Raw genomic sequence first — 21,989 nt, forward strand, 5'->3', positions numbered from 1 at the left:
AATTATGATTTTAACTTCTCGGATGAAATAAATATAAATGACTAGTGAAGTCATTTTATAGGATACTTTTGCATAATAACTTAAAGATTTTCTTTCTATATGCACTTTTTATAAATAATTTTTTTACTTTTTTTCTAAAATTGATAAATTTCTTATATATAATTTTGAAAGATTGTATATTTAATTTTTTATAAGGAAGTAAAACACTACTTAAGATGTGCCATCATTATAGTATTTAATAATGAATAGAATTTAACACATTAATAGTTAATAATAATGGAACACATTCTATTATTATATTTATAATTTATTTATCAAGATTATATTATATGAAACATATAATGATGTACATATTTAAGTTTATTTACAGATACCTTGAGCATAATTCTCAATTTTTATTCTATACTACATGAAGTCTGAAATATATATGTTTATTATGTGAAGTTTATTCGCAGTACATGCAAGCATTTCTGATTCTTGAAAATACATTGCTTTATGTTATCTCTTTCACATTTAACTTTTATTTTTTTCTTCAATTTATATTAAAGAGATTGCTTATATCAGCTACATAATATTGTATCTTACGTTGACAATTCTATACTCGGAGAGCCTTCTACGCTTCTACCTTCTTGAAGGAGCTCTTCCTGAGCCAATTTTTTCTGCGCCAAGTCCAAAGGTCGAACATATCGAAAGTATTCATAAGCCTTATAACCGAGGAAAAGGGTGGCGATTGCTGTGACAGTCATGCAGGTATTTGCAAAGCCTCTCTGAAACTTGTCGTAGATTCTTTCCTTTCTCCTTCTCCTCTGAAAATTCGGGTCCATTGTAGGCTTGTTTGTTTATTACTTGTCGACAAACTCTTCGTTCCCCCTTAAAATTTATAACATAAAAATATTACCACGATATCACTTAATATATGTATTTCTTTGGGGGATGATAAATAACCTCAAAAATTCAGTCTAAAAAAATACCAAAATGTATAATATCTACAATTTTATTATATTTATATGCAGTAATAATATCATACCTAAAAGAATGTCTACTGTTTAGCTCTTCTTGTATGAATTAAATTTTAATCAGCTTTTTGTTAAAACTGACTGATAATATGCCGCATCCGATAGTATCACGATTTTTCACTGTAGCGCTCTGGTCTCTGGTCAGCTGATCAGCTGTTATGTTCTAAAGCTAATTTTATCAAATTTATGCCAAATATAAAGAACTTGCGCAATGTTGACTTATTTATATATACGATATAATATATATTAAAGAAATTTAACATTTTTTTCCTCATACTTATACATTTATGAATACAAGTTTTTTATAGGGATCAAAACAGATTTCTCTTTAATCAAAATGTTAAATAATACATGATACAATAATAAAATATATCTACAAAAATTACAAATACAAAATTCTAATTTAAAAAACAATTTTTACAGGCATTGATCTATACACACGATTCTGGAAGAATTCATCTGAAAATTTGTTCGCCATTTTTACAGGTTTCTATATTAGAAAACTTGAATTGTCCAAAAGTCACAGCCTTAATATCTAATTATAAGAAATGCAGCTAAAGATTACATTTCATACAATGCATACACAATTTCATCTTGAATTGAAGATCATAATTTTGTAATAATGTAAGCGCCCACACACACATGGTCTCTTCTTTTCTAATTTTCTAAAAATTCATCAAATATCTTGGAATCGATGTCTAACACTATTTCGTCCAAAGAGGGGCCTTGTGAGGAAACTGGCAGTTCTAGATTTGTAATAGATAAATTAATTACAATAGTCATATATATTTTTTGAATGTTGAAAGAAATACAAAAATAAAAACATACTTGATATAGATCCAGTTGCTTTGTATTCTTCAAGGTCCTCTTTAAAAGCTTCTTCAAAGGTCTCTCGACGTTCTTTCAATTTTTTTTGTTGGTTTAATTCGTGTTGAGAGACTCTCTCAATGTGCTCTTTACCAAGTTTTGCTAAAAAAATTAATAATTAAATAATTTAATATAAATAAAAATATATTAGCTGTATGTACGAAATGAATTACATTACATAAAATACCTTTGAAATTATTTAATTCTATCAACTTCTTTTCTTTGTATAAAGCCAATTGAAATCTATGATCCAGCTGACTATTTTGCAAATCTAACATTTCATTCAGATCTTCCAATCGATACAAAGCTCCTTCAACTTCCTCAAACATTTCTTGCAAATTACCTAAAGGACATATAATAAATCATAATTTTAGAAAAATTTTTGTATTTGTTTTGATGATCTTGTCATGTTTATCTTTAAAGTTAAGCTACCTATTTGGTCCATGAGATCCTGAATGGCATTGTTAATCTTCGGAATATAGGCTAGAGTGCTGTTTAAACACGCAACACTGTTCCATTCATGTTCAAGCTTGTTGTAAATAGAGGATATCAATGTATCGGCTTCCTGAGCCTTTCCTGCATTTTCTTCCGCAAGCTCGTGAAGCTCATTCCACTGTAATTGGAAGTGATGCAATACATCTGCACCTGCATTGTAATTTACATTTCGTACGTTGACAAACTTTTTGCTCTTTGGATGTTCAGCAATCGACAGACCTCGTATACTGAAATAACGATTAATAATGAATAATGATTTTTTTCAAATATATTCAATTTCTATTTTATTGTAACTTATACAATCTCTCTTAATCTACACAATCCATAATTTTTGCCAATTATAATTTGTTTTGCACATGATACTATTATCTATATTAAATTTGCATAAGAAATAAGAGCAGGCAGTATAACAAATGTAAACACTTTTACCTAGCAGATATACCTTCTTGCACTGTCTGAAACTTGCTACGTAATGATCCGAACATATTTTGTTCGTGACAAACATTCGTTATTCTTCTTCGAAGCCTTCAAGTACGTCAGTCTGCAATAGATAAGTTATTTTAATTTTTTCTTACAGAGACATTATGCAACGAGTAAATCTAATAACATTTTCTACACTTTCAAATGTATTTAGTTTTTCTATATTATATAAAGTTCGTTTTTCTATACTGCAAACTATACTTATATAATTATAATCTTATTTCCATATACAATTTCCATATATAATTTATTCAAAATGCAGTCTACAATTATGTATATCTAATTATTCAACGAATGATATTAACTATATTATACAACTGAATTTAATTTCTTCAACAACAAATTGCTGTCACCAATATACATTAATTTTATGAAAAATCTTCATCATATATGTGTTATTACATATTTTAAGACATCGCAAGTTGTTAATGAAAAACACAGGATAATAAAGAAATTTTATTTACACTTATTTTGAATTTAAAAAGTGAAGAAAATGCCGCAACTAAAAATACTACACAAAATAAAGGTTGTTTTTATTACCAGTTTTTTATTAATAATTGACAAACGATTGACGTGTCACAACAAAGTTAAACTGTTTAGAACACAATGCACTCGCAATGTTTACAAAACAATGCTCTCAGCATTAACCAATGCACAAGAATGAATTCTCTTTTTGCGGCATATCTAACGATTTAATTAGGAAATTGTTAAATTTAATTAATGGAAGAACGATATCCTCGTCGGAGTAAAATTACACTAAACAGACAGAGAAGTCAATATAGATATTTGATATTGAGCTTTGTTGATAATTAAGCTCGCTGAATCGTCGTCGCGTTGACGGTATCAAAGGGGGGATCGTAAATATAGGAGATTGTAATTATGAAAGCGTGATCTAGGTGGAAGCACAGCGGGATTCGATATTCGCGTCTTCTCTTCCACGCTGTTTGTGATTAATTAATAGATAATAGTGTATATAAAAAGTGTATCGTACCTGCTGCATTTTCATTACTGCACATCAATGAGGTTACTTTTTCGATAACTTTTTCCCAAAATTGCATCTGATTATTTGAGTGATATTTGACAAATATTTCCAAAGATATTTTTAAAATAATATAGTATTGATCGAATAAAATTCTGCATATATACATGTTAAAATTTTTTTAATACGTTTGAAAAATTTCATCTGGCTAGCCGTATTTTTTTTCATTAAATTTATATATAAGTACTACAATTTTTCATTAAAAAAGCAATGCAATCGCAAAAATTAAATAACTTTTAAATTAATTACAAAATTATGCAGAGAATTATTTTTTGGGCTATATATAATTTTTGTGTTTTTGTCCATGTTTTAATATACATATATTATGATATATACATCTATAGATTGAGCTTTGCCCTATATATATTTTTTTATATGATATATAAGATTTAAATGTTTTTTATTTTTTATATATCGCTAGTAAATTAATCAACAGAGTAGTTAAATTAATCGACCACACTATAAGATTTAATTGATTTAAATATTAAACATTATGGAAGAGACTTGATAATTTAAAAACGTACAAATTTTGTTCATTAATTTTGATAAATAATTTTGTATATTTTTTATTATATATATTTACTTAAATTGAAAATTAATCAAATAAAATAGAAGCGTTATTTTGGTTTATATTTTATTTTAGTTGTAATATAACTCACTTGATTTATATCGTATGCATTTCATTCAAATAACTCTTTTATTCTGTAATTTAAATTTTAAATAGTTGAATAATGAAGCATAAAATTAAATCTCGGAGTACAGTCTAATAATAGAAAATTATTACTCAGAACTACATGTATATTTTAACGATGGCTTTTAATTATGTTATTATTTATTAAAGTTAATTATATAAATATTTGATATATTTTTGCCAATTGAGAGATACAAACGCAGATTTGTATATACGCATAGCATTCAAATTGTTAATATAAAAAAAATATATCTCTCATCTATTCTATTCTTATTACTCGCACAGAAGAATTGATCTCTTCTTTAATTTATTTTGAATCACCCATAGGAGATGCTAGAAAAACACATCGTTAAATCTCATGAAAATTTCCGCATTCCAATAATAATTTTTCAACATTCTAAATATGAGAACATTATTGGCGTTTTTATATATTGACATAAAAAAGAGGACAAATGACTGAACATTTCTTAGTTTAGTATCTTTTAATATCTCTTAGTTTAGTATCTATTAATATCTTTTCATTATAAATTTGTATATCTTCTGTTACTGAGAGGGAACCGTGAATGAGGAAATAAACTGACAAGTTTCTAATTTTTTGCATTATATTATAGAAAAACCGCTTATTACTTAAAAGTAATTAATGTTTCAAAGTAACTTTAATTTCAATTATAATATATCAAGCTCATTGAGAAACATAGACACAAGAGTCTCTTTTTTATTTTTATACTTTGGATATATTATAAAACAAGTTAAAAAATTTGTGAGATGTATACCTTTTTGTAAATTTAGGTAACAATAATTCCTTGGAAAACTAGTATGTTCTTTAACTTAATTAATTTTTCATTTGTTTTTCTTTTTATAATGCAATATATGTATGTATAACATAATAAGTGTTTACGTGACAATTAAAATTTTAGAACATAACAAAATATATCTGAGTAATATAAACTAATAGTGTAATATAGACTTTTTATAAGATTGCTATATATTTACAAGGACATCTATTGCTAAAAAAAGATTTGTTGCAAAAAAAAAAATAATATTAAAGCAAGCAGAAGTCAAATATAGCTAATTAGTATTAGATATTAAAAAAAATATATTATTCGATGGAAATATTGTAAAAAGAATTAACTAGTTATATTTCAATATCAAAAATATGTCTATATATGTGTCTATAATGTTATGAAATTATGTGATATATTTTAATCAAGTATAAGTAAAAAATATGAGATTTATCAAAGTTTATATCAGAGAAAAATAAAATTATCCAATTATTTTTCAATAATCCAATTATAAATTAATAATTTATAAGATAGAACAATAAAGAGTATTGAATAATAAGACGAAAGAGATATATAGGGTTTTATCATTATTAATTTATTATCATATCAGGAGAAAAAGAAATAGGGAGATAAATATTTAATTTATCGATATATGTATAATGTATAAGTCAAGTAAGAGAAACAGAGAAAGAAAGAAAGAGAGAGGGAAAGAAAGAAAAAGAGAAGTATATTATGATTTTATTTTACGCGCGCTAGAAATAATTTTCTTTTATACAGTAAATCATTCGAAGTTAGTCATTAGTTTACGCAATCATAATAAACGCGACTAAATATATAACAGATTAACATAACATCATATGTCAGTTGTAAATGCATATCAGATACATTTTGCTTGCTTAATTGCGTATAATCGGCATAATTCATATGTCGCATGATGTCACATGTAGTTTTGTTATTCTAATTTAAGCAGAAAGGTGCGAGGGGAAGCAGAAGAAACAACCCAACAAAATCAGCTGCGTTTCGAAAATATAAAAGTTCACCTTTGTTACTCATATATTCTTGCATTTTTTAAACAGGGTAAGTTTGAAAAAAGAATGAAAAGGAAAGAGAGTATAAAAAGCTCACAAAAACTTTTGTTTAACTGCATTCTTTTATTTCTTTCCTCCTTTTCTCTAAAAGTAGAATACACACACACACACACACACACATATATTATATATATAAATGTGTGTGCTTGTATGTGATTTTAAATGTGAAAGATATAAAAATGTGAAAGATATGAAAAGAATTTCAGCTAAAAGTAAGAAAAATAGACTATAGTCAGCATTAAAACGGATAGATTTTCTAATATTTTTAAAGATAAAAAAATTTAAATGTTTTGTAATATTGAAAACATAATCATATTTTTATAACGTAGTTTTTTCAATAGAAACGATAAGAGATTACTTCTACCTAAATTAATAAAAAATGTTAAAATATTAACATTTCCATAATTGTTATTATTATATAATCTCTACAAAAATATTTAATTATAAATTATATAATTTACATAAGTAATATATTTATGTAAGTTGTGTGTGTGTGTGTAAACTTCTCAATATAAAAACAAAAAAACATCGAGAAAAGACAACTGTCAATTGGACGATTGATTAATTACGCCGCGTATAATTGACCGATTATCCCATTCAGGATGTCAGAAGTTTTCAACGCATTGAATCACCGATTTGCTGGCTGGCTGGTTGGATGGCTGGTTGGTTGGTTGCGTTGTGTTGGTTGGTTCGTTTGCGAACAATTTGGCAACGTCGCGAAAGCTTAACTCCTTCTCTTCCTCTCTGTTCCACGGTACCATGTCGATGCGACTAGTGCCTAGCAACCAGTGAGGTCAACAAACGAGGTCAAATTGCGAATTAACTCTCGCACACTGCGAGAGAAAATATCGTGACCGCATTGCTGATGATCTAATCAATTATATATTTTTAAAACTTTAATTTTCCTTCAAATAACATTAAACCATCACGTCCATACAAAAAAAGTAAAGCGAACGTTTCAAAGAAAATTGTTTACATAGTTTTAAGAAGGAACAATCTGCGTTTTTTTTTCGATAATTAACTTTACTAACTCATCGCAAAAAAATGCTGTATTACATATCGAGTTTAAAGTGGGAAACAAATTTCTTTTCAATATAAAAAGAAGTTATATTTCCTTTTTTTTTTAATTGGCGCGAAAAATAACCGTCGTTTGAAAGTTTTCGAATATACTCCTTTATTGAGAAACATTCTAAAATGTGAAAAGATCTGGGATCAAGGATAGGTAAGTCTTATGAAATAGTGCTCACTAATATAGATACCAATGTATCTTTAACTGCATGGCTATAAAGCGAAGATAAAAAAGTGAGGAACGTAACAAAAGGAGAGCCATTGTATATGTGAAAAAAACAGGAATAGAGAAGAGAAGAGAACGAAGGCGGAGAGAGATGGACTCTCAAAGCGAGCCGCAAGTTTAGTGGTGTGTGGGTAAATGTGTAGAAATTCTTCTATATAGGTAGATATGTGAATAGTCTCTGGGGTAGATGGAAATGGAAGAGGAGGAAGAGGAGAGATGCGGGAGAATAGATGAATATCCCCGCTGTGTTCCCAAACATTCTCTCTCTGTCGAGTCTGGTCGTTTCTGATGTTACGTCACGCAAAGTGAGGAGTGAGGTGAGAGCAAGCAAGCGCACCAGCAACAACGGCAACCGATTGACCAGCAACGCAGCGACGCACAGGCGCAGTATGAGCGTGGAAATTTCCAGTGCTATTATTTCGTCTTCACCCTCTACAACAGCAGGAGTAGTGGGGTCATAAATGAGAGAGAGAGAGAAAAAGAGAAGAGAGGAGAGAGCGAGACAGAAAGCGCTATTATTTTTTACTGCGCTTTTTGCAAACTCATTAACTTACGTCGCGGTTGAGTAATATTGGGCTTGTACTCGATTATTGCATTTCACGTTGACTGTATAGACTGACATACATGTAGCTACATGTTATGCTGAAGCATTGCTTTATGACTGCTCTGCAAAACATACAGGGATACAATATATGTTTTATATATATATTATGTAACTTTAATATGATTTATATGATTCTTCAGTTATAGAAGAGATACCTACATTATCTTGAATTGCACACATAATAGATTGTTAATATTTATCAAATATTATTTTATTGCGATACAATAAAACAAATATAACGAGCATTTTTTTTAACTTTTAACAATATGATAATATTGAAAATAATATTAAATAATAATAATGAAAATAATATTCTCTTCCGACATATAATACAAGAAAAAATTTAATCGATTTTAATAAGCTTGCGATCCAGATGATTGTATCACTTACGCTTACAATTAGTTACCAATTTGACAATATCAATTGTGCATTAAAATTTATCACAATCATATCAAAAACGTAAATCGAAACTGTTACGTAAATTCGTAGAACGGATCTTGCGCAGAACGTGCGCAGTGACAGGAAGAAAAGGAGTTAAAAATTTTTTTCGTCGCGGAACCGAATTTGTGAAGTGCTTTCACACACAATATAAGCTCGAACGGGTTGTAAGTAAGATGTGTAGCCTCGCTAACGAAGCGCCATCGAGAATCCGCAGCTTTTTTCCCTTTCCCTTAACCGAGTAACTTGAACAAAACTCATCAGGAATCGAGCTTAGAAAGTTGTGCGCAACTCGTAATGAAACTGGGCTTGAGGGGAGGCAACAGAAGGGTACGACGGGTCAATGTGCATCAAGGAGCGTCTTCCATCTTTCTCTTTCTCTCATTTTCAGTATCCTTTCCCTTTTATTTCTCTCTTTCTTTCTTTCTATATATCTCTCTCTCTCTCTCTCTCTCTCGCTCTCTCTCTCTCTCTCTCTCTCTCTCTCTCTCTCTCTCTCTCTCTCTCTCTCTCTCTCTCTCTCTCTCCTATTCCCATACCCAAGTTACGCCACTACTATATCGTGGTAATCTCGCCTGTTCCATGAAAGAGATTACCCTCTCTGCGCAAACTAACACGGTCGTTGCGCATACTAGTACGGAATTTCTAACCGTAGGACGGGGAGAATTATATGGGCGAGAGTGGGAGAGATGAGAGGAATCGATAGTCAAGTATTTCGCGGAATGTGAATACCGGCGCCAGCCGGATGCATATTTGACCATCCAATTGCATGCAGCTTGCAGCTTGACAACGCAAAATTGGCGTAATTACTAGCTAGCTGGCTAATCATACGTATTTGTATTAGCTGTTGTAGAGACATTTACTATTATATCGATTTTTATTTAATAGGCATGCAGCATGTATAGCGATACAAGTTTCATATGATCGCGTGACGTGAAACGTATCAACAAAACATATGGTACAGCGCTAACAGCTTTTGTACCCGATTGTGGGCACAGTTTGTAGACAATAAGCGGAACGTCGTGGCCTTCAGTCAGAAATTACATTCTCCTTTTAATGCTATTCATTGCGAGTAATGACATCATCAGAGTTGATTATGTATAGTGTATAGCGTAAGTTCCTTGCATACTGTGCACAAAACGCTTTGATTAACGACAACAACTTTCAAGGTCTATAAGTCAACTATAATTCTAAGAAGAAATATACTTGTTTTCACAAGCTCGCTACTTTTCCTATAAACCTGAGGCATACAATTGTAGAATTCCAGACGACCATTCTACTTCGTCTCCCGGGGTTTTTTCATTTAAATTTATACCAAGTAGAGCAGCCCCACGCTGGTAGCTAAGTATAGAATATCCCGGCATTGTGCTATTCGAATGTCTCAGGACCGAAATCCGTTACGATCAATAGACTCGGCAGATTCGGTCGTTTTCGACATGTTCCGTTAAGTTCCCCCTACTATATTCGTCCTCATCGACCTCCATTACCAGCCACGCCTCACTTGCGTAAACTACGTTAGTCAAACCGGTTATTCGGAGATACAATTGTACTATTCAAGCACATTTTAGTCTTCTTTAAAAAAAATATACAATTTAAAAATATACTTGTTAAGTTTTTTTCAGCACATGCAACGATGCCTTTTACTGGTAATAATATTACGTAATAAAGCATATATATATATATATATATATATATATATATATATTGTTAGTTGTAGCCAATAAATTCTTTAAACAATTTTTTTTTTTTTTTTTTTTACATTGCAGATATAAAAATTTATAACAATATTCTATAATATATTATACATATATAATATATTATAGAAAGAGCTTTGTTTGAGTAGTAACTTAAATGCTATTAATGTTGCTGAAGAGGGGGGAGCTATGTTTTACGACATGATAATTGTAAATGAGCTAACAGCGAGAGATTCAATTACGATATAAAGTACGATAAGTTTATCATGACGCTCTCTGAGAATAGCTTTGAGAGTTGTGCTTAGATTGTCGGTTGATTTTTGTAGTACAATTTTCGATCAATATACGTATATATGTAGAGTTCACAATGACTGTAGTGGTATATGTCAAGGGAGGAAACATACAAACTGCTTCAATTCCTATAAAACCAGAAGAACCGTCGTAAAATTATGGATATAAATGTCGGTAGTGCTTTTAAGTACAATGGATGACAGGTGGCAATTGGATAGCTGGCGTTGACGATTTCGCTGGGGAATTGCATGGAATGAGGGATTCGTTCGAAAGCTACGGTATTTGGAAGAGCGAGTGCGAGTAAGAAAGAAAAAGAAAGAAATGGGAGGGAAGGGGGTGAGAGGAAACTTGATAGAAAAAGGACGGCGTAGGTGGAGAGAAAGAGAGAAGAATAATGGTAGGAAAAGCGACAATTCACGGAAGAGGGAGGGAAAAAAAAGGAAGACGAGGGACATGGAATAGTTCAACGGACTGCGCTTGCGTCGTTGTCGCTCATTGGTTCCCCACCTGCATTTGAGTGTACATTAGGTTGACTTAATTTCAATTCGAACTCCTTCCACAACCGCTTTCTCCCGTTGCGTCCTCCTCTCCCTCTCCCTAACTCTCTTTTCGTCTTCCTCTATCCGCGTTCAGTATAATACTCTTTTATACTTGTTGTGTTCCATGCAAAGAAAATATATATACGCAGATCACGCGTGTAGAAGTATACTACATATCAAGTATATAGGTTCTATCCTCCAATCGCTGAGAGCCGCGGCAAGAAAAATGACAGAAGGGAAAGGGGGAGAGAAAACACGCACAGTGCAAGAGAATAAGAGAAGGAGGGAAGGCAACAAATGGAGGGAGACACAAGAGAAGAGGGGGAGAGGGAGAGGGAAGGGAGAAGGAGGGGAGGGAAGCAATAATCCGGCTGTCTGCTGCAACAGCGAACGACGCATGCTACCCCACGGGCGCGCGCGCGTCCTTACAAAACAACGCATCTGAACATTCTGAACCCGTCGCTGAACAGTTCGGTGCCTTCAACAGTTCGGCACCGATTCACACCGAGTTGATTATCCTGCCGCTCGTTCGCGCGCGCCCGCTCATTCGCGTTTTCTCGTCGCCGCCATATTAGCAACTCGAGATATATATATATATATATATATATATATATATATATATATATACATATATATACACCAACTAATAATAAGTTGAGATTAGACGCGGAGACTAGTTGGACGACGAACGACCGCGGCCATCATCGGAGATTGCGCATCATACCGTTGAGAGAATTTTGTTCAAATCTCTAAAGTATATACGATTCGACGAGTGTAGTAGTATATTGTATATATGAGCAACGACCAGCAGTGATCAAGCCATAATATTGTCAGCCATGTTTAATTATATATAAGAGAAAGCCCCTCCCCGAGGGAAGCGCGGGAGTACGATATTGTATACCCACATCAGGAGGGACTCGCTCGACTACAACGGCGCGTCCACCAGTTACTCTCTCGCGTAAAAGAACATAAAAGAAAAGGAGATCGTCGCGATCCACCGGGATAAGAGAAACGATTTCTCCTCCCCTTCCCCCCCCTGTCGTCCGGATGCGCGCCAAGAAGATGCGACACATTAAGCGCACGTGTTTAATTGATTTTACCTACCGCTGAACAGTGCGTTCACCGATTCGCAGCGGCTCTTCAACGCGAAAAGTCGAATCGCCGGTGTCATCGTGTGTCGTGTAATGTTCCGCGATCTCAGCATCTCGTGAACCGATCTTGCGCGATCTAAATCTGTCGCGACTAGCAAAATATAGCATCCGTTCCTTTTCTTTTTTTTTTAATCGAAACTCGATCGAGAGAGATCGAGACTCCGAAATTTGCTTCGGCAAATAAATTACAATCCGTGTTATTGTGTTGCCAATTAGCATCCGGTGAAATTTCAACCTCGGAATTGGATTAAGGATAAGCCAATGTTGACGACCTTATGACAATCCGCATTGTTGATAACAATGACTGTAAGTATGACACATGCCGCAAATATATACATATAAATTTACGCGCGAAGACGATGAATAAAGAAGAGAATTATAAGAAGCAGGGTTGGCAAAATTCCACATTTTTTGGATAAAGTCCATGCCAGTGGTAAAAACCGGTATTTTCCGGAAAAAAAAAACCGGCAAAAAGTGATATTTTTTAATAAAAATGATAAAATAAATTTTTTATTTCTTTAAAGTTTAAAAAAATGTATCTCATATATTTATTTGAATTAAAGAAGATTTTATATTTCTCTTGTTTTTTTAACTATAATGATTAACATGATTTATTAATTAAAGCAAACACATATATTTTTATAAAATTATATAAATATATTTTAATGTAATCATTTTTATAGTTTTTGTCAGTTTATTCCATTGGATAAAAAAGCCCGAGACGGTAAAAATCGGAATTTACCACAGTTTTTTCCACTCATTGGACTTTCCCGGTCAATCCTGATTATAAGTCGTATGTAAATAATTATTTGCTTATTTGTTTGCCTGAATAATGAATCCACGTGTATTGAATATATAATGATCGGATGTGTTGAGACAAATACAATTTTTCCGCCTATGCATTCTCTCATTAAAACTTACGGTTTTTGTTTATTTGTTTGCAGATTGGAAATGAACAGTCCGCTGGATCACGATTTTGAAAGATTTAAATTTTCTACGCAAAATAAGAACTATAAGGACGGCGCTGTGGAGCTGTTACAAAATTTCGGTATGTGTTGTGTATGACAATAATCAGCTGTAATATAAACTAATACTAATTTCAAGTGTAATAAATATGTAATACGAATATAAGTATCAGTATATCAGTATAAATGTAAAATCATTCTTTTATATATATCACAGATATTGGGTTTTTTCTTTAAGAAAATGTTTAGTACAAAATAATTTGGATATTTGTTCGTCTAAACATATTGATATCCTATCTCTTTACATATATTGTATCATTTTTAAATTGTAGAGAAAAGTTTCATAAAAATTTGATGTTTAAAAAAAAAACATTATCTACGAGAATTATAAATCAGCTGCTAATGGTATTGTCAATATTACTGCTACTTTTTCTGTCAAAATCACATTTTCCATTGAATCAGATCTAGGTTCTATATATATTACATAATAATTATTGTATTTTTAATGTTGTATTTGTCTCTTTTCTCGTGTAATGAATTCTCTTAACATCCCAAGCAAACTGATGTCATTTTGACATTTAATGACATTTTTTTATGTCACAAGAGTACATCATTTTGAATGTACTCTTGCTATCTAGGATTCGTATCATTAAAATATCAAGATGATATATTGTATAAGCGTATGAATTATATAATTATACAGACATAGGCTTATAAAATAAATATCTTTCTATGATAGGAATATATTAAAAGGATTCATTACACGAGTAGAGATAAAAGCAAAATTAAAAATACAATAATTATTATGTAATTTATATAGAATCTAGATCTGATTCAGTGCAGAATATAATTTTGACAATAAAAGCAACAATAACATTGACAATATCATACATGTATATATCTTGTCAATTTCTAACATAGTGAGAGAATAATTATTTTTAATTTCTGATAACTCTCTCTTTCTTCTATATTTTCTTGATTTTCCAATATATTTTCTATATATTTTGAGAATTATTATAATTTCATAATAAACACTAATTGCTTCGCTAATTTGCATTGCCTTTTATTTCTATTGCTTTGTACAAAAGAGTTTATTTCCTTTTTTGTATTGCCGCATAATTTCTTTTGTAAAATCGCGCATAAAAGACACATGAATAAATTATTTCAAAGCGTGTAATATTGTGTATTTACTGTCTTTTTTCACACACACACACAATATTTTTGTTCTTCGCAGATCTTTCAGTATTATTTTTTTATACATATCAAAACTGATAATAAATATCAAAATATAGCGATATATAAAAATATCTTTGCAAATACATATATTTCGTACATTGAATATCTTTGCGACCTGTATATGTAGGAATAAAAATATGTGAATGTGAAAAAAAAAAAAAAAAAAAAATTATCTCGATTCTTGCGACGTTGGTTATACAAACTCGTGTCGGCTACAGGCTACAGGTTAGGAATTCGTAAACATAGAGCGCGACGCGGCAGGAAAAGCGTGTGTAATCGTTTCGCGATAACGCCGCGTCGTATAATGATGCATTCCATCTCGTAACTCACCTTTGATGTTTAAAATACTCCGTTGACACGAAATATCTTTTTCATCTCGACGTTGTCCCAAATTTTCGTACATGCACAACAGGCCGCCATGCTTTCTTTCTCCGTTATCTGCTCCTCCTGAGATGGACGCACTGAATATTCGCGCATTTATGTTTATAAAAATCGAGGTTATTTTTTCCAAAATGAATCTTTTACGAGACCACTTTCATTTAACTGTTCAATATATACTCTCTCCGTTTTTCTCTCAAATTATATTCAAAAAGGAAGACAGAGATCGAAAACAATTAAGATCCAATTAGTCAGTACACGGAATAAAAAATTAGAGCGCTTTTTTTTGCACTTTCGCGATACACACGCTCGAGAATGCAATGCACTGAACACCGGCGAGATGGACCAATCGGTGGCGGGAAACCGGGCACCGATACGAAAAGTGACCAATATGACGCGGTCACTTAACCGCGTATCGATTGGCGAGTTGCGTTTTCAATTATCGGCGAGAGGCAATTATTTTGTCCTAAAGGCGTCGTCTACCATTTTGCGCCATTCAGCGCGAACGTTATCGCGTCGTAAAAGCGAAGAGGAAAATCGCGCGCGCATGGCTTTGTTTACATACGGTATGTAAATGTATATGCACGTACGTAGCCGATGTAACGTGCATCTCTCCTCTCCTGCGTGTGACGTGTGCGCGCGAGACGAAAGCGCGCGCGCGCGCAGGCGCGCACTGACGATCGGTCGCGGGCCGAGGGCCGAGTGTCATCGTCGCCGTCAGATTGGAACAAGTTTTCGACAGAGGTGAGAGAAAACGCGGGGAAAAGTCACGGGCGACGTTTCACCGAGGACTATACGTGACCGCCACGTTCGGCGAACAATGATCCCTCGTCGGTGTTTGATCTTGGTACGTTTTGTTTGCGGCTCTTGTTTGCTTACTCTTTCTCTCTCTCTCTCCTTGTCGCGCGTCTCTTTCTCTATAGGTATATTTTCTCTCTCCCTTCTCCTCAGCTTCTCGATATAACGATGTAACTTCTGCGCACCAAAAACAAACTTTATAGGGTCAGTACGTAACGTCGCGCGCGTGTGTAATACATGTGCGCGATACGACATTTTAGAGTAATGTGTAACCTCCTTGGCGGGAGAAGTGTGAATGACGGCATCCATGTATTCTGTTTTAGAAGAGCGCGCGGGCACTCCCAGCTCGCTGGAGCAACTCGACACTCTGAGCGATCAGCAATTGTTGCTGGATTGTGGCATCTGTGGCCAGCAATTTGCTTCCAAGAAACAACTGCGTACCCACATTCATACTCATCTGAGGAAACCCCGCATTGTCCTCAGAAGAGTTACCAGTCCAAAGGTGGGAAAGGTCAGAAAGCAGAGCGAAGACACATATTGGTTGGATCCTGAGAAGAAGGGTCTGCTGAAACTTACTCTGAAAAAACAGAGCATAGTCGAGTCTCTGAAGCTCACGTTGAAGAAGACATCCTCAGAGTCGGAAGCTTTCACCGTAGTGAATAGTAACTTTAATCCAGGTGTCAAGAACCATCAGCGAGAAGACGTGGCAGGTGCTAAAGAGAATGATCAAAGAGATAACAAGGCAGCGAAAGGTTCAGTTAATGAACCTTTTGAAAACGTGATGGTTGATCATCAAGTGAGTTGTTGCTTTGTTGTTTAGTGCTAAAGTTGAAAATTGAAAGTTTTCTTTGTTTTCTATAGCAGTTTTGTTCATAGGACGATTATGACAACATTAAATTTGATGGAGAAGATCCTTTAGAGGATAATGAAAGACCATCCATTGATGTTAACGAGGGTGATTCTGGCGTAGGGAGTGATATGGCAAATCCATCTGAGAAAGAAGATCAAAATGTTGACGATATACAAAATAACGATAACTATGACAATTCCGACAAAAGGCTATCGGAACCCGAGGATCACGAAGAATCAGATGCTTTAGAGGCAACTTGTAGAGAAACTATTGAAAATTTGAAAAAACTCGGAGAGCAATCCAAGTAAGTCGATAAATTATGACATTGGATAATGCAGATGATAAAGTTTTCTTTTTGATAAATTTTCAATTTATCAGTATATATTATAAATTCTACAATTCATATTTACAAATGATTTACATATGGACATTTACATTTTGTTACCTTACTTTATTTAACGTTTAATTATTATAATATTTCGCAATTTTTTACAGTTCTAGATCAACGAGTCAATTGATCGAAAATTCGTCTGCTGAGGAGGAAGAAGATGATAGAAACCATGATTCTGATATGATACATACTCTAGGACAGAATTCTTCTATCAGCATTATTCCAAAGTCTTCCACATTTTCCAATCATCCGACGGAACGCGCTCCGGTATGCGAGAGTGAAAATAAAAGCAGAGACTCGACTGAGCCGCAAGCACAAAGTTTTAGTTGGAATCAACTATCCACTGACTTATCCAGTAAAAGCAATGAGAATCTCAATAAAGAGAACGGCGAGCAAGAGGCTGATACCGGTGGTGATCACATGGAGAACACCGGATCGCTCTTGCATAACTTTCTCATGGAGAACCAGAGACGTAATCCGAACGAGATCTCTTTATCAAACAATTTGTCCAACGAGATATCGGAATACGTGCCCCTTGAGAAACTGGCGGAGACCGTCAACACGTGTCGCGTCTGCAACGAGAAGTTTAAAGATATTGCGCATCTAGACGAGCATCGTAGTAAAGCCGGTCATTTTCAGTGCAATATCCCGGAATGCGCCAATCTCATCTTTCATTCGGCGATGGAGGTATCGATGCATCGGGCGCAGACACATGGCACTCCGCTTTCGCCGAGCGTGAGCCAACTATCTCCTCGCAATCAATTGTCGAACGCGAACTCGCCACACATGAATCAGAATTCGCCGCATTTGAGTCAAGCGTCGCATTCGCCTCATGCCGTGCCTGTGGATGCATCATCATCTTCATCATCAACGAACAGTTCGCAACAGCAACAGCTCAGTAGAACCTCACCATTAACGTCGCCGCATCAAACCAATTCGCCGACATATAATGCAGGACCGGCGACGACTGCTGGCGCTTCTTCGGGTCAGCAGATGCAAATACCGCCGATAAACTTTGAGCAACTACCACCACCCGTGCAGCAACTGGCCCAGCAAGTGCAGCGTATGCCTCTTCCACAGTCGCAAATGCCTCCTAGTCTTCCTCCAGGCGCAAACACGATGATACACGGGCCGAATTATTTTGTACAGCCACCGGGTCGACCACCCTTGTATAGAGTAGCCGGTCCGCAAGGTATACACTATCCTCCGCACATGGCGCACTTGTATCAATACGGACCGGGTCCGTATCCTTCGATAGCCGCACCTCCTCCGCAGATGCATCCACAATTGCCCCAGCAAATTCCACGTGGCCGATATCCACATCCGCCATCGACTACCATCGTTCAAAACAGCAGGTAAATACTTGTACATTACACATATATGCGAATTATTCGTTATATTATTTTTATCTTTTAGAGCACCACGGTTACCACAGACTGCTCCAGTTCCACGTCAACGCATGAAGAGGCCCATACAGCAACCTATACAAGTTCAATCGCAAAATAACGCTGCGAAGCAAAGACGTATGGATGTTCTGTTACCCGATAGAAACGAAGACGCGGATTGTCACGTCATAGCGCAACAGAAGAGAAACGACGGATTACCTGTTATACAAAATGTTCAGGGAGCTACCACCCAACAAACTAATAGAAATGATTCCACGATACATCTCACAGATTCGATCACACTGAGTGTTCGACAACCTGGTAGGTTTAAATTTATTAATCAATTATTGAATTTGTTTTGTCAATGAAAAATCTTTTTCTCTACGACTATAATTGGTCGTTTTCTTTTTGTTATTGCTTATGTTTTTTTTTATATATCGCAGCTTATGTAAAGTGCCTCTTCTATGAAATTTAGTTTTTATGATTTTTTATCCAACAATGTTTTTTTGAGTTGTGCTTTTGTGCAAAACTTAAGTTTGCATTTATACATTTGCAATTTTATAATTTTTTAATATTTGCTTTGTTAAATTTTTCTATTATTATTTTCCACACATTAACTTAATTTTTTTACTACATATATATATGTTCCATTTTTATAGATAAATATCGATTTTTTAACGAAAATTACTATATTCACAGAAGAGGTGCGTTATAATAAAATAAAGAGTGCCATTTTACTAATCCAAAGGTTCTACCCCAGCTCAAGTCCAGAGCACGTCGAATCCGAGTGGAAAGAAATCTGACGCCAAGGCGGTGGCGAATGTCCTCGCGGCTCGAGGTATAACAGTTACTCCAGCTGCAAATAAAAATAAGACAAGTGAACAAAGCAAACAGCAGGTATCTTCCCAGCAGCAGCAGCGGCCTTCACAGCAGCCTTTAAATGTTACAGCGCTCAATCTGAATTCTGCTATTTCTATCATACCAACTAGTTCACAAAGAAAGCCGCAGGAGCAAGGGCAGTTTGCTGTTCCGCAAAATAAGCAGAACAAAGCACCGATTAATGAACAAGTTGAACGACCACCTAGACCACCAACTGTGGATCTTACGCAGGACGCTTTACCGCAGATGCCAGTCGTTAGACGTGGTCGTCCACCCAGGTAAGAGAGCTGCCCACTGTTTTTCTGTCATTATCTAATTACAAACAATTAGTGAATTATATATATGTATATGTATATACAATTCATGATCATGTTATATTCGTGTTTTCCAGAGCGTTATTAACATGTCAAGTATGTGATAAGAACTTTCAAAATCAAGATATGTTGACGCAACACATGGCAACTCATCGGACGACTAGCAAACTTCTTCACAGGTGAGTTAAATTATTTCTTTCTGTGCTTTCATCTTTGAATAGCGATAACCAGAACTGATTGATATATACAATATCTTTTTCTTTTTTTTTTAAGATGCAATCTTTGTCCTGCTCAATATCCTACAGTTCAAGCGTTGACAACGCACAAACAAACTTACCACAAGGAAGTCGACACTGTGGCACAAAATGGAGGCGCGGAATTGGCTCTACCAGTCGTGGATCTAAAATCGCCGCACGTTCTAAACCGCTTATCAAATCTGGGCATTCAAAGCTACATACCATTGTCGCAATTGAGCGCTCAAACCGGCGGTTACTTCGGTCTGCCGATCATCACGATAGACGGTGCAAGAAACTCGAGTACCTGCAATCTAGGTGCGCTTGGTGCTACCTCGATATTAAGTCTCGGTCCTCTTAAGCATTTATCAAACAGATAACTGTGGACGCGTTTGGCCTATTTCACAATATGTGCAATCGCGCTTCTATTATCTCATATTCAAATCGATTACTGTATTGCCACACTGACCATGACACATATTGTCTTAATTATTGAAGGAAAACGAACGTGATATAGAGTTTAAGTAAAATTATTATATAAATGCGCGATATCTTTTATATAAAGAATATACGAAAATATGCTTGTATGAATATAAAATAGCTCAGTTATGACTGCCCAGTTGTGCGCAAATATATAAGTATATTTTTTTTATATTCTTTATATAAGAAATATATAGAGAGGATTTATTTAAAATAAAATTTTTTTTACCTTGTTACAAAAAGAAATTGGTTGACGACTGATTTAAACATAAAATTTGTTAATTTATTTATAGTTTTTAGAGCAATACAGTATTTTTTCACATTTAATTTCTTATTAATTATTATTATATTATATTTTGATAAAATAAGATTAAAAAATCCTTTAAAGATTCTAATTTAAAAAATTAAACTACGAAGTATATCGCATATCATTACAAATGAAATCCTAAGTAATAATTTATATCATGTATATTTTATTTTTTTTTTAAATAAAGATGTACTAAATAGAAAATTTTCTGTGCTAAACTTACATATTTCATATGTAAACCATTTAACAAATTGAATTTAATTATTCTTCTTTTTTTACAGTATTGTTACTTTAATGTGATATATAAAAGAAAATCTACTCATGAGAAATTAACGGTATTAAATATAAAATCATGTTACTATTTCATATGTATAAAAAATAGCATTTTAATTAACTTCAGATATAAAATTGTCTAATTTTTTCAATCAATATTAGGAAAAAAAATTTAATTTAGAAGCAAGAGTTTTGTTCATTCATATAAAAACAATTTTTTTACGTATATTTGTATTATGTATGCGACGAAAAATGCTAATGTACCTAATTAAGCAGAATTATTCTGCCAGATAGCAAACAACATTTGAAAAGATTATATTGATACAGTTATATATGTAATACCTAATATTGTTATATGCATATACATACATATATATATGTAAGATACTTACAGACTCCGTCTCAAAAAATGCGAAAGATTACAATTCTTAAAATGGGCAGCGTTTACACTTTAATAGGACCATAAGAAAAATATTCTACAATGTTTTGTTAAAAAAAGAATACTGTCTCTTATTTCTATTTAATAAAATATTAAAACGTAACTTATTAAGTTGTACATATATTTTGTAAAAAGTAAAAAAAGCAAAAGAATAGTTATATTTGTTTATATTTGAAAAAATGTCTTTATAAGGTTATTAAGATAGTATATAGATGATACTTAAATATTATCAAATATAATATAATTCATAGGCACAAGAAAAGTCATATGCAATTTTTATTTATCATCATTCCTATTGTTATATTGTAAATAATTATTTTCTTTACATATACACTATATATACATACATACATACACATATATTGTATTTATACATATTTATATATATGTATCTAGATGTATTATATATATATATATATATATATTTATTATATACTTTTTTGTATGTATGTATGTATTATATACTTTGTATACTTTCAAGTCGCCATTTGTCTATCAAATTTATAGAAGAGCGCTTTATTATTGACGAATACGATTGATAATATGATTATATTGTATATATTTGTATCATATATATAATAAAAATAAGAAT

The 21,989-nt window shown here is 33.3% G+C and overlaps 2 protein-coding genes across 7 annotated transcripts; one reads left to right on the forward strand and one right to left on the reverse strand.

The window, feature by feature from the left end:
* Positions 1-1,314: 1,314 nt before the first annotated feature.
* Dysb (dystrobrevin binding protein dysbindin) lies at positions 1,315-15,617 on the reverse strand. Of its 2 annotated transcripts, none has more exons than XM_083049538.1 (6): positions 15,001-15,617; positions 2,808-2,919; positions 2,316-2,605; positions 2,071-2,226; positions 1,845-1,985; positions 1,315-1,762 (listed from the first exon to the last, which is right to left on the reverse strand). In XM_083049538.1, exons 2-6 carry the CDS (start codon positions 2,861-2,863, stop codon positions 1,674-1,676), a joined length of 732 nt encoding a protein of 243 aa, XP_082905664.1. In that variant the 5' UTR covers positions 2,864-2,919; positions 15,001-15,617; the 3' UTR covers positions 1,315-1,673. The 2 variants fall into 2 exon arrangements, with proteins under 2 accessions (XP_082905664.1, XP_082905662.1); XM_083049536.1 differs by lacking the exon at positions 15,001-15,617 and adding an exon at positions 3,399-3,718.
* LOC145942618 (uncharacterized) lies at positions 11,766-20,837 on the forward strand. Of its 5 annotated transcripts, none has more exons than XM_083049524.1 (10): positions 11,766-12,775; positions 13,414-13,517; positions 16,170-16,642; positions 16,723-17,000; positions 17,192-18,442; positions 18,504-18,793; positions 19,233-19,310; positions 19,422-19,629; positions 19,743-19,844; positions 19,939-20,837. In XM_083049524.1, the coding sequence occupies exons 2-10, from the start codon at positions 13,421-13,423 to the stop codon at positions 20,276-20,278; spliced, it is 3,117 nt and encodes a 1,038-aa protein (XP_082905650.1). In that variant the 5' UTR covers positions 11,766-12,775; positions 13,414-13,420; the 3' UTR covers positions 20,279-20,837. The 5 variants fall into 5 exon arrangements, with proteins under 5 accessions (XP_082905650.1, XP_082905646.1, XP_082905648.1 ...); XM_083049520.1 differs by adding an exon at positions 13,153-13,262 and having other exon boundaries at positions 19,221-19,629; positions 19,939-20,836; XM_083049522.1 differs by having other exon boundaries at positions 19,221-19,310; positions 19,939-20,836.
* The last annotated feature ends 1,152 nt before the right edge of the window (positions 20,838-21,989 follow it).

Source organism: Prenolepis imparis, unplaced genomic scaffold (genome assembly GCF_030444845.1).
Source record: "Prenolepis imparis isolate NDT839.2.m4 unplaced genomic scaffold, iyPreImpa1.0 SCAF_11, whole genome shotgun sequence".
Classification (NCBI taxonomy): Eukaryota; Metazoa; Arthropoda; class Insecta; order Hymenoptera; family Formicidae; genus Prenolepis; species Prenolepis imparis.